The sequence below is a fragment of the Eriocheir sinensis genome, chromosome 37 (assembly GCF_024679095.1).
Source record: "Eriocheir sinensis breed Jianghai 21 chromosome 37, ASM2467909v1, whole genome shotgun sequence".
NCBI classification, from domain to species: Eukaryota; Metazoa; Arthropoda; class Malacostraca; order Decapoda; family Varunidae; genus Eriocheir; species Eriocheir sinensis.
This window is the reverse complement of record NC_066545.1, coordinates 12,479,489-12,506,797: the sequence shown is the minus strand read 5'-3', so window position 1 is coordinate 12,506,797 and position 27,309 is coordinate 12,479,489. Positions and strand designations below refer to the sequence as shown.

Below are 27,309 nucleotides of genomic sequence, written 5' to 3'. Positions count from 1 at the left end.
AACAATAAACGCGAATAAAACGAAAAGCAAATCTGATTTTCCTAAAAGCTTACATCGTTAAAAGAGAGAGAGAGAGAGAGAGAGAGAGAGAGAGAGAGAGAGAGAGAGAGAGAGAGAGAGAGAGAGAGAGAGAGAGAGAGAGAGAGAGAGAGAGAGAGAGAGAGAGAGAGAGGATAAATAAGATAGACAGAAGTGGAAATATGCGATGAAATAGAAGAATATGGTCAAATGAAAAAAAATAATAGATGAAAAAGTAAAAAAAATAAATAAAATAAATAAAATGAAGTAGGCAAAAACTGAGAAAAGAAAACAAAAAAAAAATATTAAGAAAGGGAAGTAGGAAAAATTAAGATTGGCAAGTAAAAAGTAAGAAAAAAATATAAAAAAGTAAAATAAGGAAAAAAATAAAGTAAATAAGTAAAGTAAGGCAAGTAATAAAAAAAAGTAGGAGGCTCTATTATACTCCCCCAATACCCCCATTACCCCCCCCTCACCCCCTTCAACCCCCCATCACCATCCCTCTTAGTTAGGCCTACCAACCCCCCTCTCCCTCCCCCACCTCTTCCTCTTTGCTCTTCTTTTCTTTATCTTCACTAATTTGTAATCTATTAAACTTTGAACCTAATGACTGTCACGACGAACAACACGCACTCTCTCTCTCACACACACAGTCATATCCACTCCAGTTTCTCTCTCTCTTTTATTTACTCTTTCCTCTTCTCTGGACACAATAGCGTCTTATCGGGAAATATTGCTGGCTGATACCCCTTCCTTCCCTTCCCTCCCTTCAATTCCCTTCCCTTCCCTTCCCTCCACTTCCCTTCGCTCTTATCCCTCCTCTTCCTCCCTTTTATTTCTTATCCTCCTTCCCTTTTACCTTCCTTTCTTCCTTCCCTTCCCTTCCTTTCTTCCGTCCCCTTCGCTCCTTCCCTTCCCTTCCCTTCCGTCCCCTTCCTTCCCTTCCCTTTCTTCCTTCCCTTCTCTTCCCTTCCCTGCCCTTCCGTTCCCTTCCCTTCCCTTCCCTTCCCTTCCCTTCCGTCCCCTTCCTTCCCTTCCCTCTCTCTCTCTCCTTCCTCCCTTCCTTCCTTCCTTCCTTCCTCTCTTCCTTCCTTCCGTCCCCTTCGCTCCTTCACTTCACTTCCCTCTTATCTCTCCCTTTCCTCCTTCACTTTCCTTCCCCCTTACACCTCCCTTTCCCTTTTATCTTTCCTCTTCCATCCTTCATTCATCCCCTTCACTCTTACTTCTCCCCTTCCTTCCTCACTTCCCTTCCCTTTGCTCTTATCTTAATATAATGAACTTTAACAAGTGTTGATAGCACAAAAACTGTGCTAGATCGGCGTCGCATGACCCTCCACCCCCCCCACCCCCCCCAACAATTTATAGTATGCAACAAGGGGCCTAAAATGGAAAATGCTGAAAAGTAAAGATGGCGCCACTATAAACACTTGCCTGCGCCACAACGGGCTGGGGCCGACCATCAGGCCCTTCTATGAAGGCCTATCGGCGCCACAGGCCAAGACGTAAAAAAAAGAAAAAAGAAAAAAAGACTTTATAATGCCATGTTGTAGGGTTCATCAGGGCTAACAAATGTTATTATACAATGTCATGTCTACAATGCTTGGGTAAGCCAGGAGAACAACAACTTGAAGAGAATAACAACACCAACAACAACACCAAGATGGACAATCTGTTGATCGGCGTCTGCGACGCCGATAAAAAATGGCTCATAACAGACACTAACAAAGAAAAAACATGCATAAACAACGAAAAAAAAATGCCCTTACTGCCATACCCGACAACAACAACTACAACATCAAAACAGAAACAAAAACAAAAATAGCGCGCGAGCAAAATAAACAAAGCCGGCAAAAAAACAACAAGAACAAGCGAGCAATATAACCACACACACACACACACACACACACACACACACACACACACACACACACACACACACACAGAGACACAAGCACACAGACACAACACCGATCAATGACTAAACGCACAAACGCACAAACGAACCAACAGACGGACAAGAGAGAGAGAGAGAGAGAGAGAGAGAGAGAGAGAGAGAGAGAGAGAGAGAGAGAGAGCGCAACAAAATAACCCCCCCCCCGCCTCTCCTCCAGCAACAGGAATACTACACAAAGACGTAATAACACTATCGGGTCCGCTCGGCCCACAACGCTTCGCCGCCTATTGCTGGTCGATCAAGGAGTCTCAGGGGTGAAAATAAACCTGGGGGAGGAGGGGGGAAGAGGGGGGAGGGGGGAGGGTTTATAAGTGTAGAGGGGAGGCTGATGTAAACTTGGGAGATAGAGGGAGAGAGGAAGGGAGGGAAGGAGGATGAAGGAAGGGAGGAATGGATGTGAAGGAGAGGAGGGAGGGAGGGAAGGAGAAAAAGAGGGATAGGAGGAGGATGGAGAAGAGGGAGGGAGAGGGATGAAGATAGAAAGAGAAAAGGGGGGGAGGGGAAGGCAATAGGAAGGGGAGGGCGAGAGGAGGGAAGGGGAGAATAGATAGAAGGGGAGGAGAGAGGGGAAGGGAAGATACGCACAAGGAAGAGGAGGGAGGGAGAGGGATGAAGATAGAAAGAGAAAAGGGGGAGGGAAAGGCAACAGAAAGAAGAGGGAGAGAGGAGAAGGAGGAGGAGGAGGAGGGGGAGACTAGATAGAAGAGGAGGGAGAGAGAGAGAGGGAAGAAAGGAGAGAAGGGAGGGAGAGGAATAAAGAGATAGGAGAAAATTGAAGGGAGGAAGAAAAAGGAAGAATAGAGAGGAGTAAAGGAAGGAGAAGAAAAAGGGAGATATGAGGAGATAGGAGGAGGAGGAGGAGGAGGAGGAGAAGGGGTGATAGGGGAAGAAGAAAACAGAAGAAGAGGAGAAAATAAATAAAAAAAGAACAGGAATAAAAAAAAAACATGACCAGTAGAAAAATAAGACAAAGAAGAAAATAACAAGAAGATAATGAAAAAAATATATAAACAAGTACAATTAGGAGGAGGAGGAGGAAGAGGAGGGAAGACAGGGGAGAGGAGAGGAGGTGAGGGGGGAGGGAGAGGGACGTAAGGAGGAAAAAGTTCGGCTATATTTGGAAGTTTTCTTTTTCTCTTTTTTTTTCTTTTAATATCTGCTTAAAAAATAATGCCTTCGTAACGTGACCATATTTGATTCTCTCTCTCTCCCCAGTCTGTTGCTACCTGCCCGTCATGAGAGAGAGAGAGAGAGAGAGAGAGAGAGAGAGAGAGAGAGAGAGAGAGAGAGAGAGAGAGAGAGAGAGAGAGAGAGAGAGAGAGAGAGGTCATGCAGTTTCGTTTTTCATTTTTTTCCTGCAGCGAAGAAAGAAAGAAGAAAGTGTGAAAAAGTTTGGTCAAGTCTCGAAAGAAAAAAAGAATAAAAGGAAGATGAAGGAAAAGATGATGATGATGATGAAAAAGAAGAGGAAGATGAAAGAAAAGATAATGATGGTGAAAAAGAAGAAGAGGAAGATGAAGAAGATGATTAACCTACTGAAGAAGAAGAAGAAGAAGAAGAAGAAGAAGAAGAAGAAGAAGATGAAGGAGAAGAAGAAGAAGAAGATAAAAAAGAAGAAGAAGAAGAAGAAGAAGAAGAAGAAGAAACCACATACTCAAAGAAGAAGAAGAAGAAGAAGAAAAAGTAGAACAACAACAACAACAAAAAAATAACAAGAGGAAAACAAGAACAAGAAAAAAGAACAACAACAACAACAACAACAACATAACCTTCCCATCAATTAATCAATAAATCAATCTCTCTAATCATCTTATTACTGCATCAACCCTCTACCTCTACTCTCTACCCCTCCACCTCTCTATCTTCCTATCTACACATCTGTCTATCACGAGAATGGAAAGACAAACACACAAACAAACATTCTCTCCTTCTATCGATCTATCTATCTATCTATCTATCTATCTATCTATCTATTTCTCTATCAGTGGAAAAGACAGACAGACGGATTGACATAAATAAACGCGAACTATCTGAAGAACAAGCAAACTATCTACTACTAATATCTATCTCTCTATCTCTCTATCTATCTAACACGAGATAATTAGAAGAGAATAATAATAATAAGAAGAAGAACAATAATAAGAATAAGAGATAATAATAATAACATAGAAAGACAAACACAATATCCATCCCTCTAACTATCTATCTATCAATCTATCCGTCGGGAGAAAGAATAGACGGGGGAATAGATAGACCCAAAAAAGCACTCCATCTCTTTTTCTATCCATCACTCACGAGAGAGAGAGAGAGAGAGAGAGAGAGAGAGAGAGAGAGAGAGAGAGAGAGAGAGAGAGAGAGAGAGAGAGAGAGAGAGAGAGAGAGAGAGAGAGAGAGAGAGAGAGAGAGAGAGAGACACGAAGGGTTTTAATCTGTCACACCACTAATCTGAAAGGGATGGAAAGTCTTAAACGGATCTCTTTTTTTTTTTCTGTCAACCGATCACGAGAAAGGTAAGGAATGGCCGACGACGAGGAGACAGACAAACAGACAGACAGACAGACAGACGGAAGTTTAATCCATCTAACTAATAACTAATCTACCAACAAAGGGATAGATAGCAAGACAGACACACTCCTTCATTCAGAGACACGAACTCACGCATGAACAGACTTATACAGAAATAGACAGACAGACGAGAGTTTAATCCATCTTTTAAACCACAAATATATGAAATAAAGAGATAGACAGACAGACAGACAGACACACTTTCACGAACACACACACACACACACACACACACACACACACACACACACACGCACAGATATACACGTACAGACAGAGAGACAGGCAGACGAAACTTTAATCTGTCAAACCAACCACAAATAAGAGGGACAGAAAGACAGACAGACAGACAGACACACTCAAATCATAAACAGACACAGACATACGCACGAACAGACTCATAAGAACCCTTTTTTCTGTCTACCAATAATGAGAATGAAGAAAAAAAAAAGACAGACGGTTTAATCTCTCTAAAAACTAGTCTACCATAAAGTGATAGATAGTAAGACAGACAGACGCACTCAAATCATAAAACGGACACAGACGCACGCACGAACAGACTTATAACTTTCCTCTTTTTTTCTGTCTACCAACCACGCGAATGAAAAAACAAAAGGAGGTAGACAGACACAGATAGGCAAGTTAATCTCTGTAAAAACTAATATACCAAGAAGTGAAATTGAAAGACAGACAGACACATACTCAAATCATAGAACGGACAGAGTGACACGCACGGACAGACTTACACAGACAGACACGGACAGACTTTTACACGGACAGACACGGAGAGACACAGACAATTTAATCTCTGTAAAAAACAATCTACCAAAAGAAGAGAAATTGAAAGACAGACAGACACATACTCAAATCATAAAACGGACAGAGTGACACGCACGGACAGACTTACACAGACAGACACGGACAGACTTTTACACGGACAGACACGGAGAGACACAGACAATTTAATCTCTGTAAAAAACAATCTACCAAAAGAAGAGAAATTGAAAGACAGACAGACGCACTCAGATCATAACACGGACACAACGACACGCACAGACCGACTTACACAGACAGACGGGCGTGGCCATGCGTGGGGGAGGATGCGCAGAGATCCCCGCAGGCTCGCACACCAGCCATTACCGCCGCCTCCGCCACACGAGACCCTTCACTGCCCTTCACATTTTCCCAGCCAGGTCAGTCCTCCGGGTCCACATCTTGGCTCCACAGGTCGCAGGTCAGAGCTAAGGCATCCATCTTCCCCCTGTCAATAAGAGGTAGCCGGGGATGAGCGGGAAATAGGGGAAATATGGGTTGGTTTGAGAGGGATGGGTGAGGGCTCCGTGTGTGTGTGTGTGTGTGTGTGTGAGGGAGAAATGTCATGTTCTTCGTTCCATACTGGGTTGGTTGGTCTCGTTCTCGTTCTCTCTCTCTCTCTCTCTCTCTCTCTCTCTCTCTCTCTCTCGTCATAACCAGTATCGATGTTTTAAAGTGTTTGTTTGTGTTTTTTCTGGGTATTAGTGTGTGTGTGTGTGTGTGTGTGTGTGTGTGTGTGTGTGTGTGTGTGTGTGTGTGTGTGTGTGTGTGTCAACTAAAGCACACACACACGAACGCACTTTTTTTCTCTTTAAGCAACACGAAAAATAAAAAAAAGGAAAAAAATATGGTGAGAAAATATGGTTGACACAGTTGAGAGAGAGAGAGAGAGAGAGAGAGAGAGAGAGAGAGAGAGAGAGAGAGAGAGAGAGAGAGAGAGAGAGAGAGAAAGGTCAACCCAAGAGACTACGTTTTTTTTCTTATTGACCGAATATTGTTGCTCCATCTGCCTTCCTTTTTTTTTTTCTTGTTATTCTTGTTTAGTGCGACTTATCTTTTATTATTATTTTCTTTATTTATTTTCTTATTCCCCTCTTTGTTTTGACTCTGTGTGTGTGTGTGTGTGTGTGTGAGTGTGTGTGTGTGTGTGTGTGTGTGTGTGTGTGTGTGTGTGTGTGTGTGTGTGTGTGTTATTATTATTATTATTATTATTATTATTATTATTATTATTATTATTATTATTATTATTATTATTATTATTACTGTGTGCTGATGAAAGAAAGATATATTACACAAACATGAAATATTAATTATATATAAACAAGAAAGAAAGAAAACAACAGGAAAATAGATGAATGGATAGAAAAGTTGATAAAGAGATAGACAGACAAACAGACAGATAAGTAGATAGATAGATTGACAATAGATAAATATATAGACTGATATATAGATAGATTGACAATAGATAAAATAGATAGGCTGATGTATAGATAGATTGACAATAGATAAAATAGATAGACTGATATATAGATAGACTGACAATAGATAAAATAGATAGACTGATATATAGATAGATTGACAATAGATAAAATAGATAGACTGATATATAGATAGATTGACAATAGATAAAATAGATAGACTGATATATAGATAGACAGATAGCGATAGATATATACAGACAAAGAGAAATAGATAGATAGACAGACAGATAGATAGAGTGATTGACAGCCAAACAAACATCAACGAAAACACTGTTGATGCGTTACCAAGATATGAGTTTTTTTTTTGTGTGTGTGTTTTTATGGCTTTCTTGCATGTGTGTGAATGTGCGTGTTAAAAAGTATGTGTGTGTGTGTGTGTGTGTGTGTGTGTGTGTGTGTGTGTGTGTGTGTAAGAGAGACTTTTGATCTTATATAATTGGCGGATAATTCTAATTTCGTGCTTTTTAATTTTCACCGTCTGTTAATTAAAGAAAGGAAGGAAGGAAGGAAGGAAGGAAGGAAGGAGGGAGGAAGAGTAAGGGATGATAAGAAGGATAAAAGTGAGGAGAGACAGTATTAAACAAAGGAAGGAAGGGTGGAAGGAATGAAGGAAGTGGAGAAGGAAGGAAGGATAAGGAAAAGAAGGAAAGTGAAGGGTAATAAAAATGGAAGTGAGGAGAAAGTGAATGAAAGGGGCAAGCAGGGAAGGAAGAGGGAGGGAGGAAGGAAGGAAGGAAGAAAAGAAGGAAGTGGAAAAGAAGGAAGGAAGGATTGAAGTGAGGAAAGACGGAACGGCAAGAGTAAACAAGGAAGGAAGGACAAGGAAGGAAGATGAAGGAAGGAAAGAAGGAAGGTGAAAGATAAAAAAAAAGGATAGAAATGAGGAGAGACAAATAAAAGAGGAAATAAGCAAGGAAGGAAAGGAAGGAGGAAGGAAAAACGAAAGAAGGGAGGGAAAAGTAAACAAGCAAGAAAGCAAAAAAAAAAAAAAAAAAAAAAAAGACGGAGGAAAGGAAGGGAGGAAGGATGGAAGGAAGGGAGGAAGGGTGGAAGGAAGGGAAGAAGAATGGAAGGAATGAAGGAATTTCTCTCGAATTGTAAAAAAAAAAGAAAAAAAAGAAAGGTACCGCATTGGAACGTGTCTTTGTTCTTGCTTTATGAGAGAGAGAGAGAGAGAGAGAGAGAGAGAGAGAGAGAGAGAGAGAGAGAGAGAGAGAGAGAGAGAGAGAGAGAGAGAGAGAGAGAGAGAGAGCAAACAAACAAACAGAGGTCATGCGCATTATCTAATCACCTGCATTTGACCATGGAGAGAGAGAGAGAGAGAGAGAGAGAGAGAGAGAGAGAGAGAGAGAGCAAACAAACAAACAGAGGTCATGCGCATTATCTAATCACCTGCATTTTAAGATAATTAGAGAGCAAGGACGCGACCATGGAGAGAGAGAGAGAGAGAGAGAGAGAGAGAGAGAGAGAGAGAGAGAGAGAGAGAGAGGAGAGCATAACACCTGTCAGGGTAGTAAATTCATTGCGAGCGTATTAAGGAAAAATGAATATTGTGTGTGTGTGTGTGTGTGTGTGTGTGTGTGTGTGTGTTAGGTATGAGGAGAAAAATGTGTGCTTCTACTACTACTACTACTACTACTACTACTACCACCACCACCTCTACTACTACTACTACTACTACTACTACTACTACTACTACTTCTACTACTGCATAAAAACTTAATTCTCATGCACATAACTTAGTTTTGACTCGCTGATACTTCCATGCTTCCCTTCCTTCTTTCCTTCCCTCCCTCCCTCCCTCCCTCCCTCTTCTCGTCTCTTCCCCTCTCTCTCCCTCCTGTCCCCTTCTTTTATTACTACTACTGCTCTTCTTCCTTCTTTCCCTCCCTCCCTCCCTCCCTCTTCTCTTCCCCTCTCTCTCCTTCCTGTCCCCTTCTTTTATTACTACTACTGCTCCTCTTCCTTCTTTCCCTCCCTCCCTCCCTCCCTCTTCTCTTCCCCTCTCTCTCCCCCTCTTTTATTGCTACTCTTCTTCCTTCTTTCCTTCCCCCTTTCCTTCCCTTTTCCTTCACCCTCGTTCTCCTTCTCCTATTAATTCTCTTTCTTTCTTCTTTTCTTCCTTTTTTCTTCCCTCCTCCTCCTCTTTCCCCCTTTCTTCTCTTTCCTTCTACTAATCCCCCTTTTAATCCTTCTTTCATTACTCCCTTTCTTCCTTTTTTCCTTTTCTCTCTCCTTTCTCTCCCCCCCTTTTCCTCACCCTTCCTTCCCTCCCTTATTTTCCTTCTCCCTTCCTCCTCCCTCATTCCCCTTTTTACTCCTTCCGTTCTTCCTCCCCTCCCCTTTCCATTTTTCCCTCTTCCTTCTCCTTTCCTTTCCCTCCCATCTCCTCCTTACCCCCATTACTCCTTCTCTCTCCCTTCCTCCCTTCCTTCCTCCCTTCCTCCCTGTGTTTGCATGGTGATATACGTTGCTGTACTCTGTCATGGAAAGGAGGGGATAACATATACAGGAGAAGGTATAGGAAGGGAAGGACAGGTAATGGGGTTTAAATTTACAGGTGAGCCAGGTACGCACACACACAGACACACACACACACACACACACACACACAGATAGATAGATAGATAGATAGTTTATCGACCGGATGTACTTACTAAAAATAAACAAACAAAAAAGATAAAAAAAAGAAAATTGATGGGCGTTGAAATAATAGGTTCATAATAGTATTGCAACAGGTGAAAAAAATAAAGAAAATAAAGAAAAGAAAATAAATAAATAAAGAAAATAAAGAAAGAAGGAAAACGTTAAAAAGATTAAAAAAAAAACCACGGAAAAATGTGTGTGTGTGTGTGTGTGTGTGTGTGTGTGTGTGTGTGTGTGTGTGTGTGTGTCCATAGGGTCGAAGCATGCATAGTAGAGAGGATGGCAAAGGGTTGTTATGGTGATTTTATTGGTGGTGGGCGGGGCTTATCAGGTGACGTCACATGGAGGGGGTGGGGCTTATGCAGTGACGTCATGCAAAGGGGGCGTGGCTAGCTTGGTGACGTCACATGAAGGGGCGTGGCTTGTGAGGGTGGTGTGTTTACTTGCGTGTGTGTGTTGTTGCATGAGAGTGTTGCCAACGGGGTGTTTTTGTGTTGATTATCATGGATGGTGTGTTGAGGGGTAGTGTTCCTGTCCTTTTTTTTTTTTTCCTTTTCTTTCTTTAATTTTTCTTTGTTTGTTTCTTTCTTCCATTCTTTGTTTTCTCTCTTTCCTTCTCTTTCCCCATTCTTTCTTTCTCTCTGTATTTCTTATTTTTTCCTTTTTTTTTTTTTCTTTGTTTCTCTCTCTCTCTCTCTCTCTCTCTCTCTCTCTCTCTCTCTCTCTCTCTCTCTCTCTCTCTCATTGGGTTCTATATATTAATTTTATTTGTAGTTATTTATAGAAAAGAATGGATAATTATTTTTTAAAACATGTATTTTTGCTGCACCTCCTCCTCCTCCTCCTCTTCCTCCTCCTCCTCCTCTTCTTTTCAATCCATTTTTCCCTCTTCTCCACTTACCCCCCCCCCTCCCCTCCATTACTCATTCTCTCCCCCCCTCCCCTCCCCCCTCCCTTCCATTACTCATTCTCTCCCCCACCCTCCTTTTGTAGGTCACGTGACTGAGAAGGATGGGAGAGTAAGGGTGTAGAGGGAGCCCCGCCCCCCGCTCCCCCTCACCCCAGCCTCGACGGAAGGGAGGAAGAGAGAAGAGAGAGGAAGATAAAGAGAGGAAGAGAGAGAAACTACGATAGGAAGAGAGAGGAAGAGGAGAAAAAGAGGAGGGGAAGGAAGGGGATTGAAGAGAGAAGATAAAGAGAGGAAGAGAGAGAGAGAAAGAAAGATAGGAAGAGAGAGGAAGTAGAGGAAAGAGGAAGGGGAGGAAGGTGATTAAAGAGAAAGGAAGAAAAAGAAAGGAAGAGATAGAAAGTACGATAAGGAAAGAAGAAGAGGGAACGGAAGAAAAAAAGAGATAGAAGAGAGAAGAAGAGTGAAAGAGGGAGGGAAGAAAGGAATTAGAAGAGAGAAGAGAACGTAAAGATAAAGGGAAGAAAGAAGAGAAGAAGAAGAGGATAAAGAGAAGAGAAGGAGCAAATACAAAAGGAAAAGAGGCACATTAGAGAAAAGAAAAGGGAACGAAAAAGAAGAAGGAAAGGAGAGAAAAGTAGAGAAAGAGGAAGAAAAACAAAAGAAAAGAAAGATAAAGACACGAAAGAAAGGAAAATATAGAAAGGAGGAAAAAAGTACGACAAAGATAAGAAAAAAAGAAGATAAGAAGAGAAGGGAAAGAGGAAGAAAAAACAAGATTAGACAAGCTAATCGATACATACACTCTCTCATCCTTACATACATACATACATACATACATGATGATAGAGGCATAGATAATAGACCTTACTGATCCCTCTAATCATCTTCTATTACGTAAAGTCGCCTGTTTTGCCTGAACGAAAAATAGAAAAAAAAACGAAAAAAAAAATATAGATTCAATAAGACTGGATCCCACTTATAGAGGATCCAATTGTACTTCAGGCCACTTCAAAGGATCCAATTCTATACATCACCACTCGATTCTAACATAAACACACACCGACTCGACTATCACATCTCCCTTTCCCTTATAACAGGATTCAACACCATCGTAAAGACACTAAGAAGGATCCGAACCCCTTTCCCAGCACCTCCTGATCCTCTTACACATCCACTTAGCCAGCACGAATAAAAAACAAAGAAAAAAAAACATCAGATCCATTTAACCCAAACGAGAGAGGGTTCATAATTTTAATTCAAAAGATAAAACAAGGTATCAGATCCAATTCTCCTCCTAAATCCACTTATAACCCTCCCTTTCAGTCCTCCGTGATCCCCTTTTCCCTTTATCACTTTATCCAAACAAAAAAAAAGAGGGCCTGGTTCTTCGTCTATATTCCCTCTTGGTCAATCCCTTTCAAGCTCTCAAATCCCCCTTCCGTTTTTCTCTCTCAATCTTAGGAAAAAAGTGAATATTGCTTGACCCTTCCATCGATCCCCCTTTGCAAACTCCCCTCCTCAGATTGTTTCCTTTATATTCCCAAGTTTCGATATTGTCAACCCAGCTCGTCTTCTTTTTTCCCTTTCTCTCAAGTTTCATTCCACTTTTCTGAGACTCTTCTTGGAACTTTTTTAAATCGATCTTGTACCCACTCTGATTCCCTTGGAGGTTATTTCTTTCTTCCTCATTCCTTCCTTTCTCTTCTTTCTCCCTTTCTTCGTCTTGTTGTTACTGTTGTGCAGCTCTCCCAAAAACAAGACAACACTCAGATAGTTCCTAGATAAACAGCAACACAGTGAAGAGAGACCACGACGCAACACTCACTCGCAACACACATAGTTTTGACGCTCAAGAAAGAATAAGAAAAAGGTAAAAGAAATAAGAGAAAGTAGAAGAGAAAATATAAAAGAAGAAGCAGAAAAATAAGAATTAGAAGAGAAAACGATAGAAGCAGATAATATTGGACAAAATAATAGAAGAAATAGAAGAAAAGAATAGAAGAAACAAGTAAAAAGAAGGAAAAAAACAACACTTCCAAACACAGCTCAACGCAACAGAACTCCACAGCTCAAAAAAGCCAAGCAACACAAACAACTCGAAACAAGAACAACAAGAACGATACTATCAACAACAACAACAACAACCCCAACCTAACCTAACCAAAGCAAACCCCAACAACCCAAACCCAAAAAACCCTCCTTCTCGTAACCCGTCGCCCGGAGAACCGCCAAGATTGATTCCCCAAGCAGCGACAAGGGGGCGTTGGAGGCTCTGCCCATCAAAAAGAACCGATGCCGAACCTGCCTCCGCTTCCACCTCACCGCCTTCTTCACCCTCGTCGCCTGCTTCAGCTCCTTCGCCTTCCTCTTCCTCGTCCCCTTCATCATCGACCCGGCCTTCTCCACCCTCTTCGCCGAGTTCGATACGGAGCCTCGGATGTGCATCACCATAATGTCGGAGTTCCTCACCGGCGCTAGCAACTGCTCATGGTCATCCTGCCGTGAGGGGTGCACCATGGATTTCTTCGAGTGCTCCCACATCTACGTCCACTATAAGGATGATCCAGAAGGCTTGCAAAAGGGGAGGAACTTCACTTCGCCTGAGCTGATTGACGCCGAGGAGTGGGATGTGTATGAAGCCAGGCTGTACCCGAACGTCAAGGGCTGCGGATATCCTCCATCTGTCAACTGCACGACCTTCCACCTGAACTACAGTACCCCGGGGCGAATCTACCCTTGCTACTACTCCAAGAAGATGCCCACCCTGGTCCTCAACGGTCTGGACATCCCCCAGGTGAAGAGGGACCTGGTGTACGCGATAGTGGTTCCCTGGGGCCTGTTCTTCGTGTCGATCCTGTACATCATGGTGACCTATGCGGGGATGCGTGGGCCGGACGAGGAGGACGATAAGGCGCAGGAGGTGAGCTCGGCGAAGGCATCGAAGGAGGCGTCCAACTACTCCCTTCGATCCATTGGCAAGACGATTAACCACGGCATGAGCAAGCTACGAGGCGAGCCGGATGATAAAGGGTGAGTGTGTGTGTTGGTGTGTGTGTGTGTTTGTGGGTTGGGCTGGGTTGGGTGAAGGTGGTGGGGTGGGATGGATGAGTATGGGTGTGGTTGGTGTGTGGGTGTGGGTGGTTGTGGGGGATTGGTTTGGAGGGTATGTGTGGAAGGGAGTTGTGTGTGTGTGTGTGTGTGTGTGTGTGTGTGTGTGTGTGTGTCAATGTCATCCGTTTTGAATTATTTTTTTGTACTAATCATTGTCTCCCTTTTTCCTTTTTTCTCCTTCTTCTTCTCTCCCTTTTTTGTGTGTAGGGTGTGTTTCCATCGCCGTCTCTCTCTCTCTCTCTCTCTCTCTCTCTCTTCCATGTCCTCTTTTTAAAAAAATTCATATCCTAAGATTCTTTTTTTTGTCAAATACTCAAATTTTTATGTGTGTGTTCGATGTTTTTACTACCATTATAAGTGTTCAATGTGTGTGTGTGTGTGTGTGTGTGTGTGTGTGTGTGTGTGTGTGTGTGTGTGTGTGTGTGTGTGTGTGTGTGTGTGTGTGCGTGCGTGCGTGAACACTTTAACATCTTCCTCCCTCATGTTTACAAGCAGCCGTCACTGTTTCATTGTTAGTTTGTTTGTTTGTTTGGTTGTTTGTCTAGTTGTTTACCGACGCCTCCCCTTACCCCTCTCCTACCCCCTCCCCCCTTTTTTACTCCCCCCCTGCCCCCCTCCCCCCTGATTTACCGTAAACAACAATAACATCAACAGCAGTACATTTGTTTTTCATGCTCATAATAATTGTTGCTTTTAGACATTAACTTCATGAATAATTATCTATTTTTAGCTTAATGAACTCTGAAAACCACTTAAAAGTCATGTAAATAATACTAATACTAATAATTTCAGTATAAATCCCTTAACATTTTTTTCTATAATCTGTTTCTTTTTTCTTCAATTTGTTATAGGTTAGGAGAGAGATGAACATAAAAGCTCTATTAGGATACGCAAGAAAGAGATATTGATAAACTTGTCCAATATAATGAATGCCTACACTTCTTCTCCTCCTACTATTACAACTACTACTACTACTACTACTACTACCACTGCTACTACTACTTCTACTACTATTACTACAAACAACAATACTACATGTTTTTAATCCTTCTCCAAATTAAACCAGCTCAGTAACATCTGTATGAGTGTGTGTGTGTGTGTGTGTGTGTGTGTGTGTGTGTGTGTGTGTGTGTGTGTGTGTGTGTGTATTGTACACCCTTAGCTAGTCTTTTTTTTTTTACTTTCCCCCTTTTTGCACATTAACCATAATAAATGACTTTAATTTCAGTTTCTACACTTCTAAATGCACATTAAATCAAAATTCCTAACAAAAAACTAATGAATCCAATATATGTTGTTATTTTTTCATTTTTCATTTTCATAATTTTCATTTATTCCTCTATAATTCTAACTCCTTGATAATTAGTAAGTTAGATGTAAAGCTGAAAGGATACCCATGATTCTCTATTACTGTTATCATAACCTTATTATCATCATATCATTATTATCATCATCATTATCATTACTATCATTATCATGTATCATTCAACACACCTTTGATTCGGTCGCATGACAAAGTGTTGCGTCATCTTGGGGTCACAGAGGAGAAAGACACAGGTAGAGGTGTTGGGAGGGAGGGGGAGTGGGGTGATTAACACTGGGCAGGTGAAGAGGAGGAAGAGGAGAGAAGACAAGGAGGAAGACGTGGAGAGAAGACTAGGATATAAAAGTGAAGAGGCAGAATATAATGAAACAGAATAAAATCAAGAATAGAGGAATGATTGAAAGGAGGAAGTGGAAAGAAGAATAAAAGAAGGAAAGGAGAATGGGCAGGTGGAAGATGGGAGAAGGAGAATGGGAACGATTGAGAGGAAAGAATAAAACAAGAAAACAGGAAACAGGGAAAAGGGAAAGGGGTGGGTAGATGTGGGGATTAGGGAAGCTTAGTTGGGGAAAGGGAGAACGGGTAGTGTGAGGGGAATGGAGAAGAGGGAAGGGGGAAGGGAAGAACGAGGCAGTGCGGGGAAAATGGGGTATAGGAAAGGGAAGGGGAAGGAAAGGGCGGATGGGTGTGTAAGAGGGATGAAGGAGAGGCATAACTTAGTGAAGGGGGTGGAGATCTATAAGTGAAGGGGAGAGATGAAGGGATATGGAAGGGGAGGGGAAAGAAAAGGGAGGGGGGTGAAAAAAGGTGTAGGAGAGGAATTACTTAGTGGAAGGGGTGGCGTTTTAAGGGTGAGGGGAGAGATGAAGGAATATGAAAAGGGAGAGAAAAGGTGAAAGACTGGTGAGGGAAACAAGGGATCAATAGAGAAGGGGGAAAGGACTAAAGGGGAAACAGAGGATTGGCAAAGAGGGGGGAAGGGATTGAGGAGCCCTTTGTAGAGTTTATGGTAGGGTTTATCTTCTCTTGGTATTGGAAGGGGGACTTGTGAAAAAAAATATATACACACACACAAACACGCGGTAACTTTAGGAGTGTTGGCTAAATCAAGTTATATATATTCAACCCTGGTTATAAGCCTCACCCTTCTTCAGGAAGCAATGGGGGTATAGCTATTAATATTCTCAGTAAATAGTATGCTTATTATAACTGCCACAAGTTAATAATAGCAAGAGTAATAATAATAATGTTTCCCTATGACTTGTGGAGCAGAGAAGGAAAACAAAAATAAGATTGATTAGTAGGCTAGCTTAATATTCCCTTCATATGGGCATTATTTTTCTATTTCCAGTTTTAATAACATGGAAGAAGTAATGGTAGTGTTAGGGTGTAATTATATGTACATTAATGATCATAGGGGTGCTAGGCTACTATTTGAAGGGTTTATAATAATATGAAAAAGGAGTATTAGAGACTGGGAGATATACAGATGGACTATTATTGAGTTTGAAGGATCTAAGATAACATTTCAAGGGGTATTAGGCTATTATTTAGTTGAGGTGCCAATATTTGATCTGTTCTTAAGCTACCATTTAAAAGATCTGGTTAACAGTCAAATAAGTTAACATTTAAATTCTATAAGTTGGCATTTAAATCATAGGCTACCATTTAAAAGATCTGGTTAACAGTCAAATAAGTTAACATTTAAATTCTATAAGTTGGCATTTATATCATAGGCTACCATTTGAAAGATTGGTTAACAGTCAAATAAGTTAACATTTAAATTCTATAAGTTGGCATTTAAATCATAGGCTACCATTTGAAAGATTGGTTAACAGTCAAATAAGTTAACATTTAAATTCTATAAGTTGGCATTTAAATCATAGGCTACCATTTGAAAGATCTGGTTAACCGTCAATAAGTTACATTGAAATTCTATAAGTTGGCATTTAAATCATAGGCTACCATTTGAAAGATCTGGTTAACAGTCAAATAAGTTAACATTTAAATTCTATAAGTTGGCATTTAAATCATAGGCTACCATTTGAAAGATTGGTTAACAGTCAAATAAGTTAACATTTAAATTCTATAAGTTGGCATTTATATCATAGGCTACCATTTGAAAGATCTGGTTAACAGTCAAATAAGTAAACATTTAAATTCTATAAGTTGGCATTTAAATCATAGGCTACCATTTAAAAGATCTGGTTAACCGGCAAATAAGTTAACATTTAAATTCTATAAGTTGGCATTTAAATCATAGGCTACCATTTGAAAGATCTGGTTAACAGTCAAATAAGTTAACATTGAAATTCTATAAGTTGGCATTTATATCATAGGCTACCATTTGAAAGATCGAAGTCAACATTTCAGGAGAGGGGAGGGGATATTAGACACAAATACACACTCACTTGTCACCACATCACATCAACACTAAAAATAAATAAATAAATAAATAACAATTACACTTGATTCACTTCCCTCCCCTGCACACTCGGCTCCCCCGCCCCCCCCCCAGCAGCCAACACATTAAGCTACTGTTTAGGTTAGCTTTCATTATTTGATCTTTTTTATAGGTTAACATTTAAGAAACATTCACGTTCTAGAGTAACATTTGAAGGAGAGAGAGAGAGAGAGAGGGGGGGGGGGGGGAGACAGACGGTTCATTCACGAGTCTCTAGAACATTTGGCTGAAGGGTGAGTGTTTGTCTGTCTGTGTAGGTGTCTGTGGGTAAAGTCAGTGGCTGTGGCAAAGCTAGAAACACAGAAGTAAGCTTAGGAACAACACTAAAACAGCTTAAAACACTAAAAAGAGAGAAAAGCTTATCTTGTGTGAGGAGTGTCTGTCTGTCTGTCTGTGTAGATGTCTGTGGCTGAGGTCTGTGGCTGTTGGGGATTGGAAGACAAAATTAAGCTAAGGAATACCATTAAAACAGCTTAAAACACCAAAATAAGAAAAAGCTCACCTCCGTTCCTTGCAATGTTGACACTCCCGCCCACTGAATCGTTCGCCTGGTGGCCTTGGATTCGACTTTGCCTAATAACATGTTTTCACTTCATACTGATTTTGGGTGCATAACACTTTTGAATATTCACTTTTTTTTCATGGCACTGTTAATTTATTGCGTTTTTCAGTCAGTATAACGCATTTGATCAATTTAGTTCGTATTATTGCAGTATATTGATTAAATGGCCCTGGCTTCCACTTAAAACAAATCAATATTGTCTCTAACTATTTCTGATGAATGTCTAAAAATATGGCTTTCATTCTTTTGAACATGCATTTTCTTGTGTGTGTATTTATCTCACACTAAAGTAATTCCAAGTGTTAAGTATTTTCCCATTCACTAACTATTCTAACTTTTTATTTTATTTTTTTCGATATTTAAATTATATACTTCCAAGGATCAACTAAAGTATTCCTCTACGTGTATTTCATTGGCTTGGATAAATCAGAGGAATTATAATGATTAAGTATCTTTTCTTTCATTAACTATACTATTTTTGTTTCATTCTTTCGATATTTAAAGTACTTCCAAGGACTAACTAAAGTATTCCTCTACGTGTATTTCATTGGATTGGATATTGCAGATTAATTATAATGATTAAGTATCCTTTCTTTAATTAACTATACTATTTTTGTTTCATTCTCTCGATATTTAAAGTATTTCCAAGGACTAACTAAAGTATTCCTCTACGTGTATTTCATTGGCTTGGATATATCAGAGGAACTATATAATGATTAAATATTCTTTCTTTCATTAACTATTCTAACCTTTTTTCATTCTCTCGATATTTAAAGTATTTCCAAGGACTAACTAAAGTATTCCTCTACGTATATTTCATTTAACTATTCTTTCATTAACTATTCTAACTTTTCTTTCATTCTTTCGATATTTAAAACACTTCTAAGGACTAACTAAATTATTCCTTTACGTATATTTAATTTTCACTGGCTTGGGTATGTCAGAGAAATCGGAGAGGTTCATCCATTGCTCAAATCCTCTTGTCTGGTATTAAATGATTGATGAGACACATTTTTGCCATATTTACACGCGACACATATTGATTTACCCCCATTCCAACCTTTCAGATGAGTGTACATGCTATATTCTTCCTTTATTTCATAGTTATCACGTTTCATAAAGCCTAATATGGTCTCTGCTCGGTTGGTTTGGTGCACTTTATCACACAAGTATCAAACCTGAACTCTCCTAATGTAAACTAATCTAAACTCATCCTTACCTAACCTAACCTAGCCTTTCTTTCTTTATCTCAAGGTCATCACGTTCTATAAAGCCTAATATTGCCTCTACACTGTTGGTTTGATGCACTTTATCACATAAGTATCGAGCCTAAACTCTCCTAATGTAAACTAATCTAAACTCATCCTAACCTAACCTAACCTAACCTTTCTTTCTTTATCTCAAGGTCACCACGTTCTATAAAGCCTAATATTGCCTCTACACTGTTGGGCTGGTGCACTTTATCACATAGTATCAAACCTAAATTCTCCTAACGTAAACTAATCTAAAATGGCTAACCTAACCTAACCTAACCTTTCTTTCTTTATCTCATAGTCACCACGTTCTATAAAGCCTAATATTGCCTCTACACTGTTGGTTTGGTCCACTTTATCACATAAGTATCAAACCTAAACTCTCCTCACCTAAACTAATCTAAACTCATCCTAGCTTAACCTAACCTAACCTTTCTTTCTTTATCTGAAGGTCATCACGTTCTATAAAGCCTAATATTGCCTCTACACTGTTGGTTTGGTGCACTTTATCACATAAGTATCAAACCTAAACTCTCCTCACCTAAACTAATCTAAAATGGCTAACCTAACATAACCTAACCTGTCTGAAGTAGCTTTTCCTAACCTCGGCCAACCAAAATGAACCTACCCTGAAGGCTGAATCACACCACAAAATAAATCATCGTATGTCCACAACACTTTATTTCTTTTATTTTAACGCTTCTGCACTCCACCATGAATAGCTATATGCATCTGTTTCGTTTGTTTTCACAGTGTTAACTATTCTGGTTCTTGCATACACCAGCGAAAGAGGGGGAGCAGAGATTAGAAAGGCTAGGAAGGCGGGGTAAAAATAGCCCCATCACAGTAATTACGAGCAGGTATGGTTTGTGCGGTTTTGAGATCTTGGTTAATTTAATGGTTATGATGATTATGATTAGGCTAAAAAAGATCTATATTCCTTCCCTCCTTCATTGTTTCCGCTGTTTCCTCTCTTGTTATCCTTTTTTTCCTATTTCTCTGTGTCCTTTTCTGTTTTTTTCTATTCTTTATCTTTCCTCTTGTTTTTTCTTTCTGTCTTTCTTCATCTGTTATCTTTCTCTCTCTCTCTTTCTGTTTATCTATCTATCTATCCTAATTTGTTCTTAATCTATTCCTAAAAAATCAATTCCTTCGTTATTTCCATCTTCTCCCATTTTTACTTTTTTTTTCATTTCTACTTTTCTATCTTCTGTCCCTTCGTTCGTTTTCTTCGTTCTTCGTTCAGTCTCTCTACCCTTTTTCTATTTCTACTTTCTATCTTCTTTTCCCTCGTAATTTTCCTCTCTCCTCTCTCTTTACCCTTATTTTTCTATTTCTCCTTCTCCCTGTTTTGTTTTTTCTGTCTTTCTATATCTTTAACTTCTCTCTTTATATCTCTATCTATTTTATCTCTCTGTCTATCCATCTATCTATCTATCTTTGGCACGAAATTTTGCACGCATGGTTAAAAATATATAATTGGTAGAAAGCCTCAAAATTTGGCCTTATCCCTCCTCCTCCTCCTCCTCCTCCTCCTCTCCTCTCTCTTCTTCCTCCTCCTATCGCTTCGTTTCCCCCAATTCGCTGCTTCCAGACCGGCCTCTCTGAAACCCTGGCACTCATTACCGAGGAAAAAAAAATAGTACGAGATTAGTTAATGAGTAAATGAGTGGGTTAATGAGAGCATAGCCTAAGCGCTGCGCAAAAGGAGACCAAACTGATGATAATTTTGTAAGGAAGGATGATGACGATACACTTTTGATGACATAACTTTATTTTGCGTTTTTGTTTTTTTAATCTTGCGTCTGATAAATCGCGAGTGTTATTATGATCACATGTAAGGAAGGATATGATGGTACAGTTTTTGATAACGTAACTACTCTCCTTTGTTTTTGGTGTCGTCTTTTAAAACATTTAGTCGCCCAAGTTCACATTTTTTGCCAAGGCTTTCGTAGGAGTTTTGGGCATAGATATATAACATAACTACTCTCCTTCGTTTTTGGTGTCGTATTTTAAAACATTTAGACGCCCAAGTTCACATATTTGCCAAGGCTTTCGTAGGAGTTTTGGGCATATCCTGGAGTAGTTTTATGACCCTGGTGTTAGTTTGACCCTTCCTCTGTACCATAAACCTAAAGAAACACGCATTAGAACCCGATTGACCCCCTCTCTGACCTTTAGAAATAATTGATGTGGGAACTGAAAGAAGAATAATGATGTTTGTTATGCCATATTTTCTTTTTTTTCTATTTCTTAATCTTTAGGTTGGAGAGATCATAAATTATTGGATACATAGACATGGTTTAATGTTCCTAGTTTTTTCTCTCATAGGAAAAGGGAAAAAATAATCTATAGTAATGTAATTAGTAAAAAAAAAAAGAATCCTAAATATAAAACGAAATTGAAAATAAGTTAAAATATTAAGGGAATTTATTTTTTATCACAGTCTAGTTACGTTTCGACCCTCTGATTAGATATTACAGTATACAGAAATCTTTTATATATATATTTTTTTTGTGATAGGGAGATAAAAACTTATGCAACTGTTTTATCCTTTTTGAGCATTATTAAACATTTTTCAGCGTGAGGCGTAATATAATAATAATAATAATAATAATAATAATAATAATAATAATAATAATAATAATAATAATAATAATAATAATAATAATAATAATAATAATAATAATAATAATAAAACTCGCAGATGGCTGATAATTATTCTACCCAGGGTCACCAAATTTTAAGAGTAACAATTTTATATTTATCCTTTTTCTATTTGTGTTTGTATTTCTTTTTATCATTTTTCTGTGCTTTTCTTTTCTATTTTTCCTCCCTTTTTAACATTTCTCTATTTTTGTTTGTCTATTTCTTTCTTTTTTCTTCATCTTGTTTTCCTATCCTATACCTTTATTTATTTGTTTATTCTTGCAGCTCGTTTATCCGTTAGTTAATTACCTATTCAATCTTAGCGCCTGGTCAGTTGGTCTCCTTTTGCTGCTAAGACAAAATCAAGACAAAAAAAAAGAAAAAAGAAACAAACTTTAAAATAGACTTAACTAAAATGAGAGTCAGGTGTGTCGGGGAGTGCCAGGTGTGTCTAGGCGTGGCCAGGTGAGGTTAACGAGCGCCGCCGCCCACACAAAGCATACCTGAGTCCCGCCACCAAAGAAAAAGAAAACAAAATACTTCCCAGAAAAATACTCGAAAAGAAACAATATCAACGACAATATAAAAGCAGTGTGTATGTAATAATTTGACTGTTTTCGCTCATCTTTGCATTTTTTTAACTTTTTCTACTCGCGTCAAAAACAAACAAACAAAAATTTTTAAAGGATAAGAAAACAACAACAGCAAAAACCTAAAAAAAGTGTGTATGTAATAATTTGATTGTTTTCGTTCCTTTTTGCATTTTTTTAACTTTTTCTACTCGCTTCAAAAACAAAATTTTTTTTTAAACGGATAAGAAAACAACACCACCAGAAACAACAACAAACAAAAAAAGTGTGCATGTAATAATTTGACTGTTTTTGTTCCTTTTTGCATTTTTCAACTTTTTCTACTCGCGTCAAAAACAAACAAACATTTTTTTAAACGGATAAGAAAACAACACCACCAGAAACAACCTAAAAAAAAAGTGTGTATGTAATAATTTAACTTTTTTCCTTACTTTTCGCTTTTTATTATTATTATTTCTATTCACGTAACATCCCCCTTAAGAAAAAAAGTAAATATAAGTTGCTTTAAAACATTGTAATAGCTTTTTTTATTGATTTATTTCGTTTATAGTTAAGGATTATGACTCGGCTTCACACACACAAAAAAAACATGATAGTTATTTTATTTTCCGTATGAAGTAACCGGTTGTCTTTATGTTATTTATTTTTATTTATCATATTTATTTCTTCATTTATTTACTTAATGGGTGACTTTTATGAATGGTTTTTTTTCACTCGTAAACACACATATAAAAAAAAACATCATCATTTATATATATTTCTTCATTTATTTACTTTTGATGTGTGACTTTTAATAATGTTTTTTTTTTCACTCGTAAGCACACTCATAAAAAAAAAACATCACCATTTATATATATTTCTTCATTTATTTACTTTTAATGCGTGACTTTTAATAATGTTTTTTTTCACTCGTAAACACACACATAAAAAAACATCACCATTTATATATATTTCTTCATTTATTTACTTTTAATGCGTGACTTTTAATATTTTTTTTTTCACTCGTAAGCACACTCATAAAAAAAAAACATCACCTTCCTCTAAATAGTAATTGTGTATGACATGTAAACAAAACACAATCACATCATTTGTTTTTTCTCCCTCCTTCTCGTGTATATGTGTGTGTATGTGTCTATGTGTGTTTCTGAGTCTACGTCCATAATTATATCTCTCTGTAACCCTTTCTGTTTTTTTTTTCATTTATCTATTTATCTTTGTTTATTTATCTCTCTGTTTCAAATGCACACGGGAAAGATATCACTCACTGTTCCCATAAAAAAAATACTAATATGATATGTGGCTGATGTACATTCTAACTAACCTGTCTATTTAATCATCTTTTTTTAACAGCTTATTATTTTTTTTACTATTTTTGTTGTGGCACCCCCCCCCCCCCTTTATTACCCACCCTTCACTCACTCACTAACTCACTCACACTCACTCACTCACTAAATGATTCACTCACACATTCATTGACTCCGATATATGTTTCCTTTTATTTTCTGCTTTTTTCCAGTGTATTGCATCTAAAAAAGTAAATAACGTAAATGAATAAAAAAAGAATGAAAGGAATAAGAGGAAAATGTAATTATAACTAACCAAAAAAAAAGAAAAAATGAATAATTATAATAAACAAATAATTATCTTACTATATATATATTTTTCTGATTATCACAACCATTACTCATTATTACTATTATCATTATCATCATTATCACTATTACTACTATTATTATTATTATCATCATCATTATTATTATTTCCCTCACCCTGACCTCGATCTCTGTATCTCTCCTTTTTTTATCTCAAATTGCAGGTCCCTCTCTCTTCTCTCTTACGAAAATGACTATGATAATGACACTGACTCTATCTATTGAGAAAACAAATACTCTAACGATGTGAGTAAACTTTATAGCCCACTGGAACGCCTGCCTCCTGTCTGTCCGTGTGTGTGTGTGCGTGTGTGTGCATGACTTACTGATGTTGGGACAATCCATTAGCTATCTACAACCCCCTAGCGCTTCCTTACCTCCTAAAACCCCGATGTACCTCTGTAGTAGTTTTGTATTCCCTGTTGTTGATTGCTATTGCTATTTGCTGCTGCTGCTGTTGCTATTAGAACTATTACTATTACCATTACTATTGCTACTACTATTATTACTACTGTTATCCCTTGTCCTCGTATGTATTGTAAGCATGTAGTTATAGCTCTTTCTACTTCCCTCTTTTGGCTTCCATTTTTTATATATATCTCGGAGAAGTATTTACTAGAGCAAAATAATGTATGATGGGACCTAACTACTTTAGTCTAGAACACGCAGACCTGCTATACTATTTACACATACTTATATATACTTGTGGTACTACCCTTACATTTTTTTTTCACATATGCAGGAAAAATATGAAGAAAAAAAACGTAAAGAAGAAAAACGTTCGACTAGAAATGAAGTTTTTGTGTTGTTTATTTTTCGTTCAAGCAATAAAAAAAAAAAAAAACGGAAAGAAAAAAACGTTCGACTAGAGATCAAGACGTTATGCAGGAAAAATATGAAAAAAACGTAAAGAAGAAAAACGTTCGACTAGAGATGAAGTTTTTGTGTTGTTTATTTTTCGTTCAAGCAATAAAACAAAAACAAAAAAAACGGAAAGAAAAAACGTTCGACTAGAGATCAAGACGTTTTTGTGTAGTATAGTTTTTGTTCAAGCCATAAAAAAAAAAAAAACGTAAAGAAGAAAACGTTCGACTAGAGATGAAGTTTTTGTGTTGTATATTTTTCGTTCAAGCAATAAAAAAAAAATATATATATACGAAAGGAAGAAAATGTTCGACTGGAGATCAAGAGGTTTTTGTCTAGTTTAGTTTTTGTTCAAGCAATAAAAAAAATGAAAAGAAGAAAAATGTTCGACTAAAGATCAATAATTTTTTGTGTAGTTTTGTTTTCGTTCAAGCAATAAAAAAAAATCGAAAAGAAGAAAATGTTCGACTCGGGATCAAGAAGTTGTTGTTTAGTTTAGTTTTTGTTAAAAGAGAATGAAAGAAGTAAAGGGGAAAGTGAGGAGAGTTGATAAAAAGAGCAACAGGGAAGAGAGATAAGGGCAAGGATAGAAAAGAGGGAAAGGAGAGAAAGATAGAAAGAGAGGATAAAGGAGGAGAAAAAAAGGGAGATCGAAGAGATGGAAAGGAAAACGAAAAGGAATAACGAGAAAGGGGAAAGAGAGAGAAAGAGGAAAATGGGAAAATGGGCAGAGAAGAGAGAGGGGAAGAGGAGAGAAAAAAAAGGGAGAGCAAAGAGGAGATGGAAAGGAAGACGAATGATACGGAATAACGAGAAAGTTGAAAGAAAAAGAGGAAAATGGGAAAAAAAGAGAGAGGGGAAGAGGAGAGAGAAAAAAGGGAGATAGAAGAGCAGATGGAAGGGAAAGCAGATGACACGGAAAAAAACGAGAAAGGGGAAAGAAAAAGAGGAAAATGGGAAAAGAAGAGAGAGGGGAAAAGGAGAGAGGCCTGGTGGAGGTGCATACTATTCCTGATGCAGTTCCCGGTACACAGCAGCGCGCGCGGGTGTTTACTGCGGCGCGCGAATCTCGGAACTCCTCCCTCCACTTCCTCGGGTGTTTGAGAAGCCCGAGCGTGTTCTGTTTGCTCTCACGCGCTCTTGTTTCACCTGACGAGACTGTGTTTGCGCGGCTGAAGTTGTGTTGTCGGCCTATCCCCTCCCTCTCCCTCCCCCCTCTTTCTCTTTCTCTTCGCTGTTTTCCTCCTCTTTCACTTGCTCTCTTTATTATCTTTTCTTCTCTTCTATCCTTATTCTCATTCCCTCTCTCTATCCTTCTTTCCTTTCTCTAATCTTCCTCTTCTTCCCCTCCCTCTCCCTTTCCCCTCTTTCTCTTTCTCTTCGCTGTTTTCCTCCTCTTTTTCTCTTGCTCTCTTCATTATCCTTTTTTCTCTTCTATCTTACTGTTCGTTGTTCTGTATTGTTTTCTCTTATTCCCATCTCCCTCTCTCTATTCTTCTTTACTTTCTATAACCTTCCTCTTCTTCCCCTCTCTCTTCTTTGCTCTTTATTTTTCTCCTCTTCCTTTCTTTCTTCCTTTCCCTTCTTTCCTCTTTCCTTCCATTCGTTATTCCGTATTGCCCGTTTTTCTTTCCATCTCCTCTTCAATCCCCCTTTTATTCTCTCTCTCTCTCTCTCTCTCTCTCTCTCTCTCTTCGATCCCCATCAATCTTTCTACTCCTTCCCCTCATTTATCCTTTCCTCCTCTACCCCTTTCTTCCTTTCTTCTTCTCCTCTTCTCTCTTCTAACACTCATTCTTACCTGTTCTTCTCTCCTTTCCCCTCTTTATCTTTCCTTCTGTTCCCTTTCTTTCTCTTCCTCTCTCTTCTCTCTTCTACTCCTTTCCAACCCTTAACTCTTGTTCTCTTTTCCTAGTCTTCCCCTTTTCTCTTCTTTAACTTTTCTTTACCTATTCTCCTCTCCTTTCCCCTCTTTTTCTTCTCTTCCCTTCCCTTCCCTTTCTTCTTTCTTCCTATCCACTTCCCACTATTTATTCCTCATTCTCCTTCCTTACCGAGAGAGAGAGAGAGAGAGAGAGAGAGAGAGAGAGAGCGTCGTACACAAAATACTCGCGCCATCGTTTTCTTCCTGTTCCTCCTCGGGGCGTCGGGGCACAAAGGACGCGTCTAAGGGGGGAGTATTTTCACGCCCCCCCGCGATCATTTTTCCTTGTCTTGATCGCGCCATAAAGAGAAGAAGGGAAGAGAAGGAAGGAGGGAAGGAATGAAGACCCCAGAGAAGTGTTTTTATTTTTTTTTTTTTGCTTTTCCGAGTTCACGTAAAATATATTCGTTCTTTGCTATTTTCACGCTCCTCCCTTGCGATCATTTTTCCTTGTCCTCATCGCGCCATAAAGAGGAGAAGGGAAGAGAAGGAAGGAGGAAGGGAAGAGAAGGAAGGAGGGAAGGAA

At 38.8% G+C, this 27,309-nt stretch overlaps 2 protein-coding genes across 3 annotated transcripts in view; one reads left to right on the top strand and one right to left on the bottom strand.

Moving 5' to 3' along the window:
• LOC127008261 (uncharacterized) overlaps nt 1-18,652 on the bottom strand; it is a 29,064-nt gene extending 10,412 nt beyond the window's left edge. The window contains exons 1-2 of one of the 2 annotated variants that reach the window (XM_050880033.1): nt 17,792-18,652; nt 5,607-5,801 (exon numbers count right to left, since the gene is read on the bottom strand). The gene's annotated coding sequence lies outside the window, so the exon portion shown is untranslated. Of the gene's footprint in view, nt 1-5,606; nt 5,826-17,791 lie in introns of those variants that run through there. The other variant, XM_050880034.1, reaches the window with a different exon arrangement.
• Nucleotides 5,627-27,309, top strand: part of LOC127008466 (uncharacterized) — a 44,988-nt gene continuing 23,305 nt past the window's right edge. Inside the window, exons 1-2 of the mRNA XM_050880612.1 lie at nt 5,627-5,774; nt 12,598-13,420. Of these exons, the coding sequence (XP_050736569.1) occupies nt 5,627-5,774; nt 12,598-13,420 (971 nt within the window). The remainder of the gene's footprint in view (nt 5,775-12,597; nt 13,421-27,309) is intronic.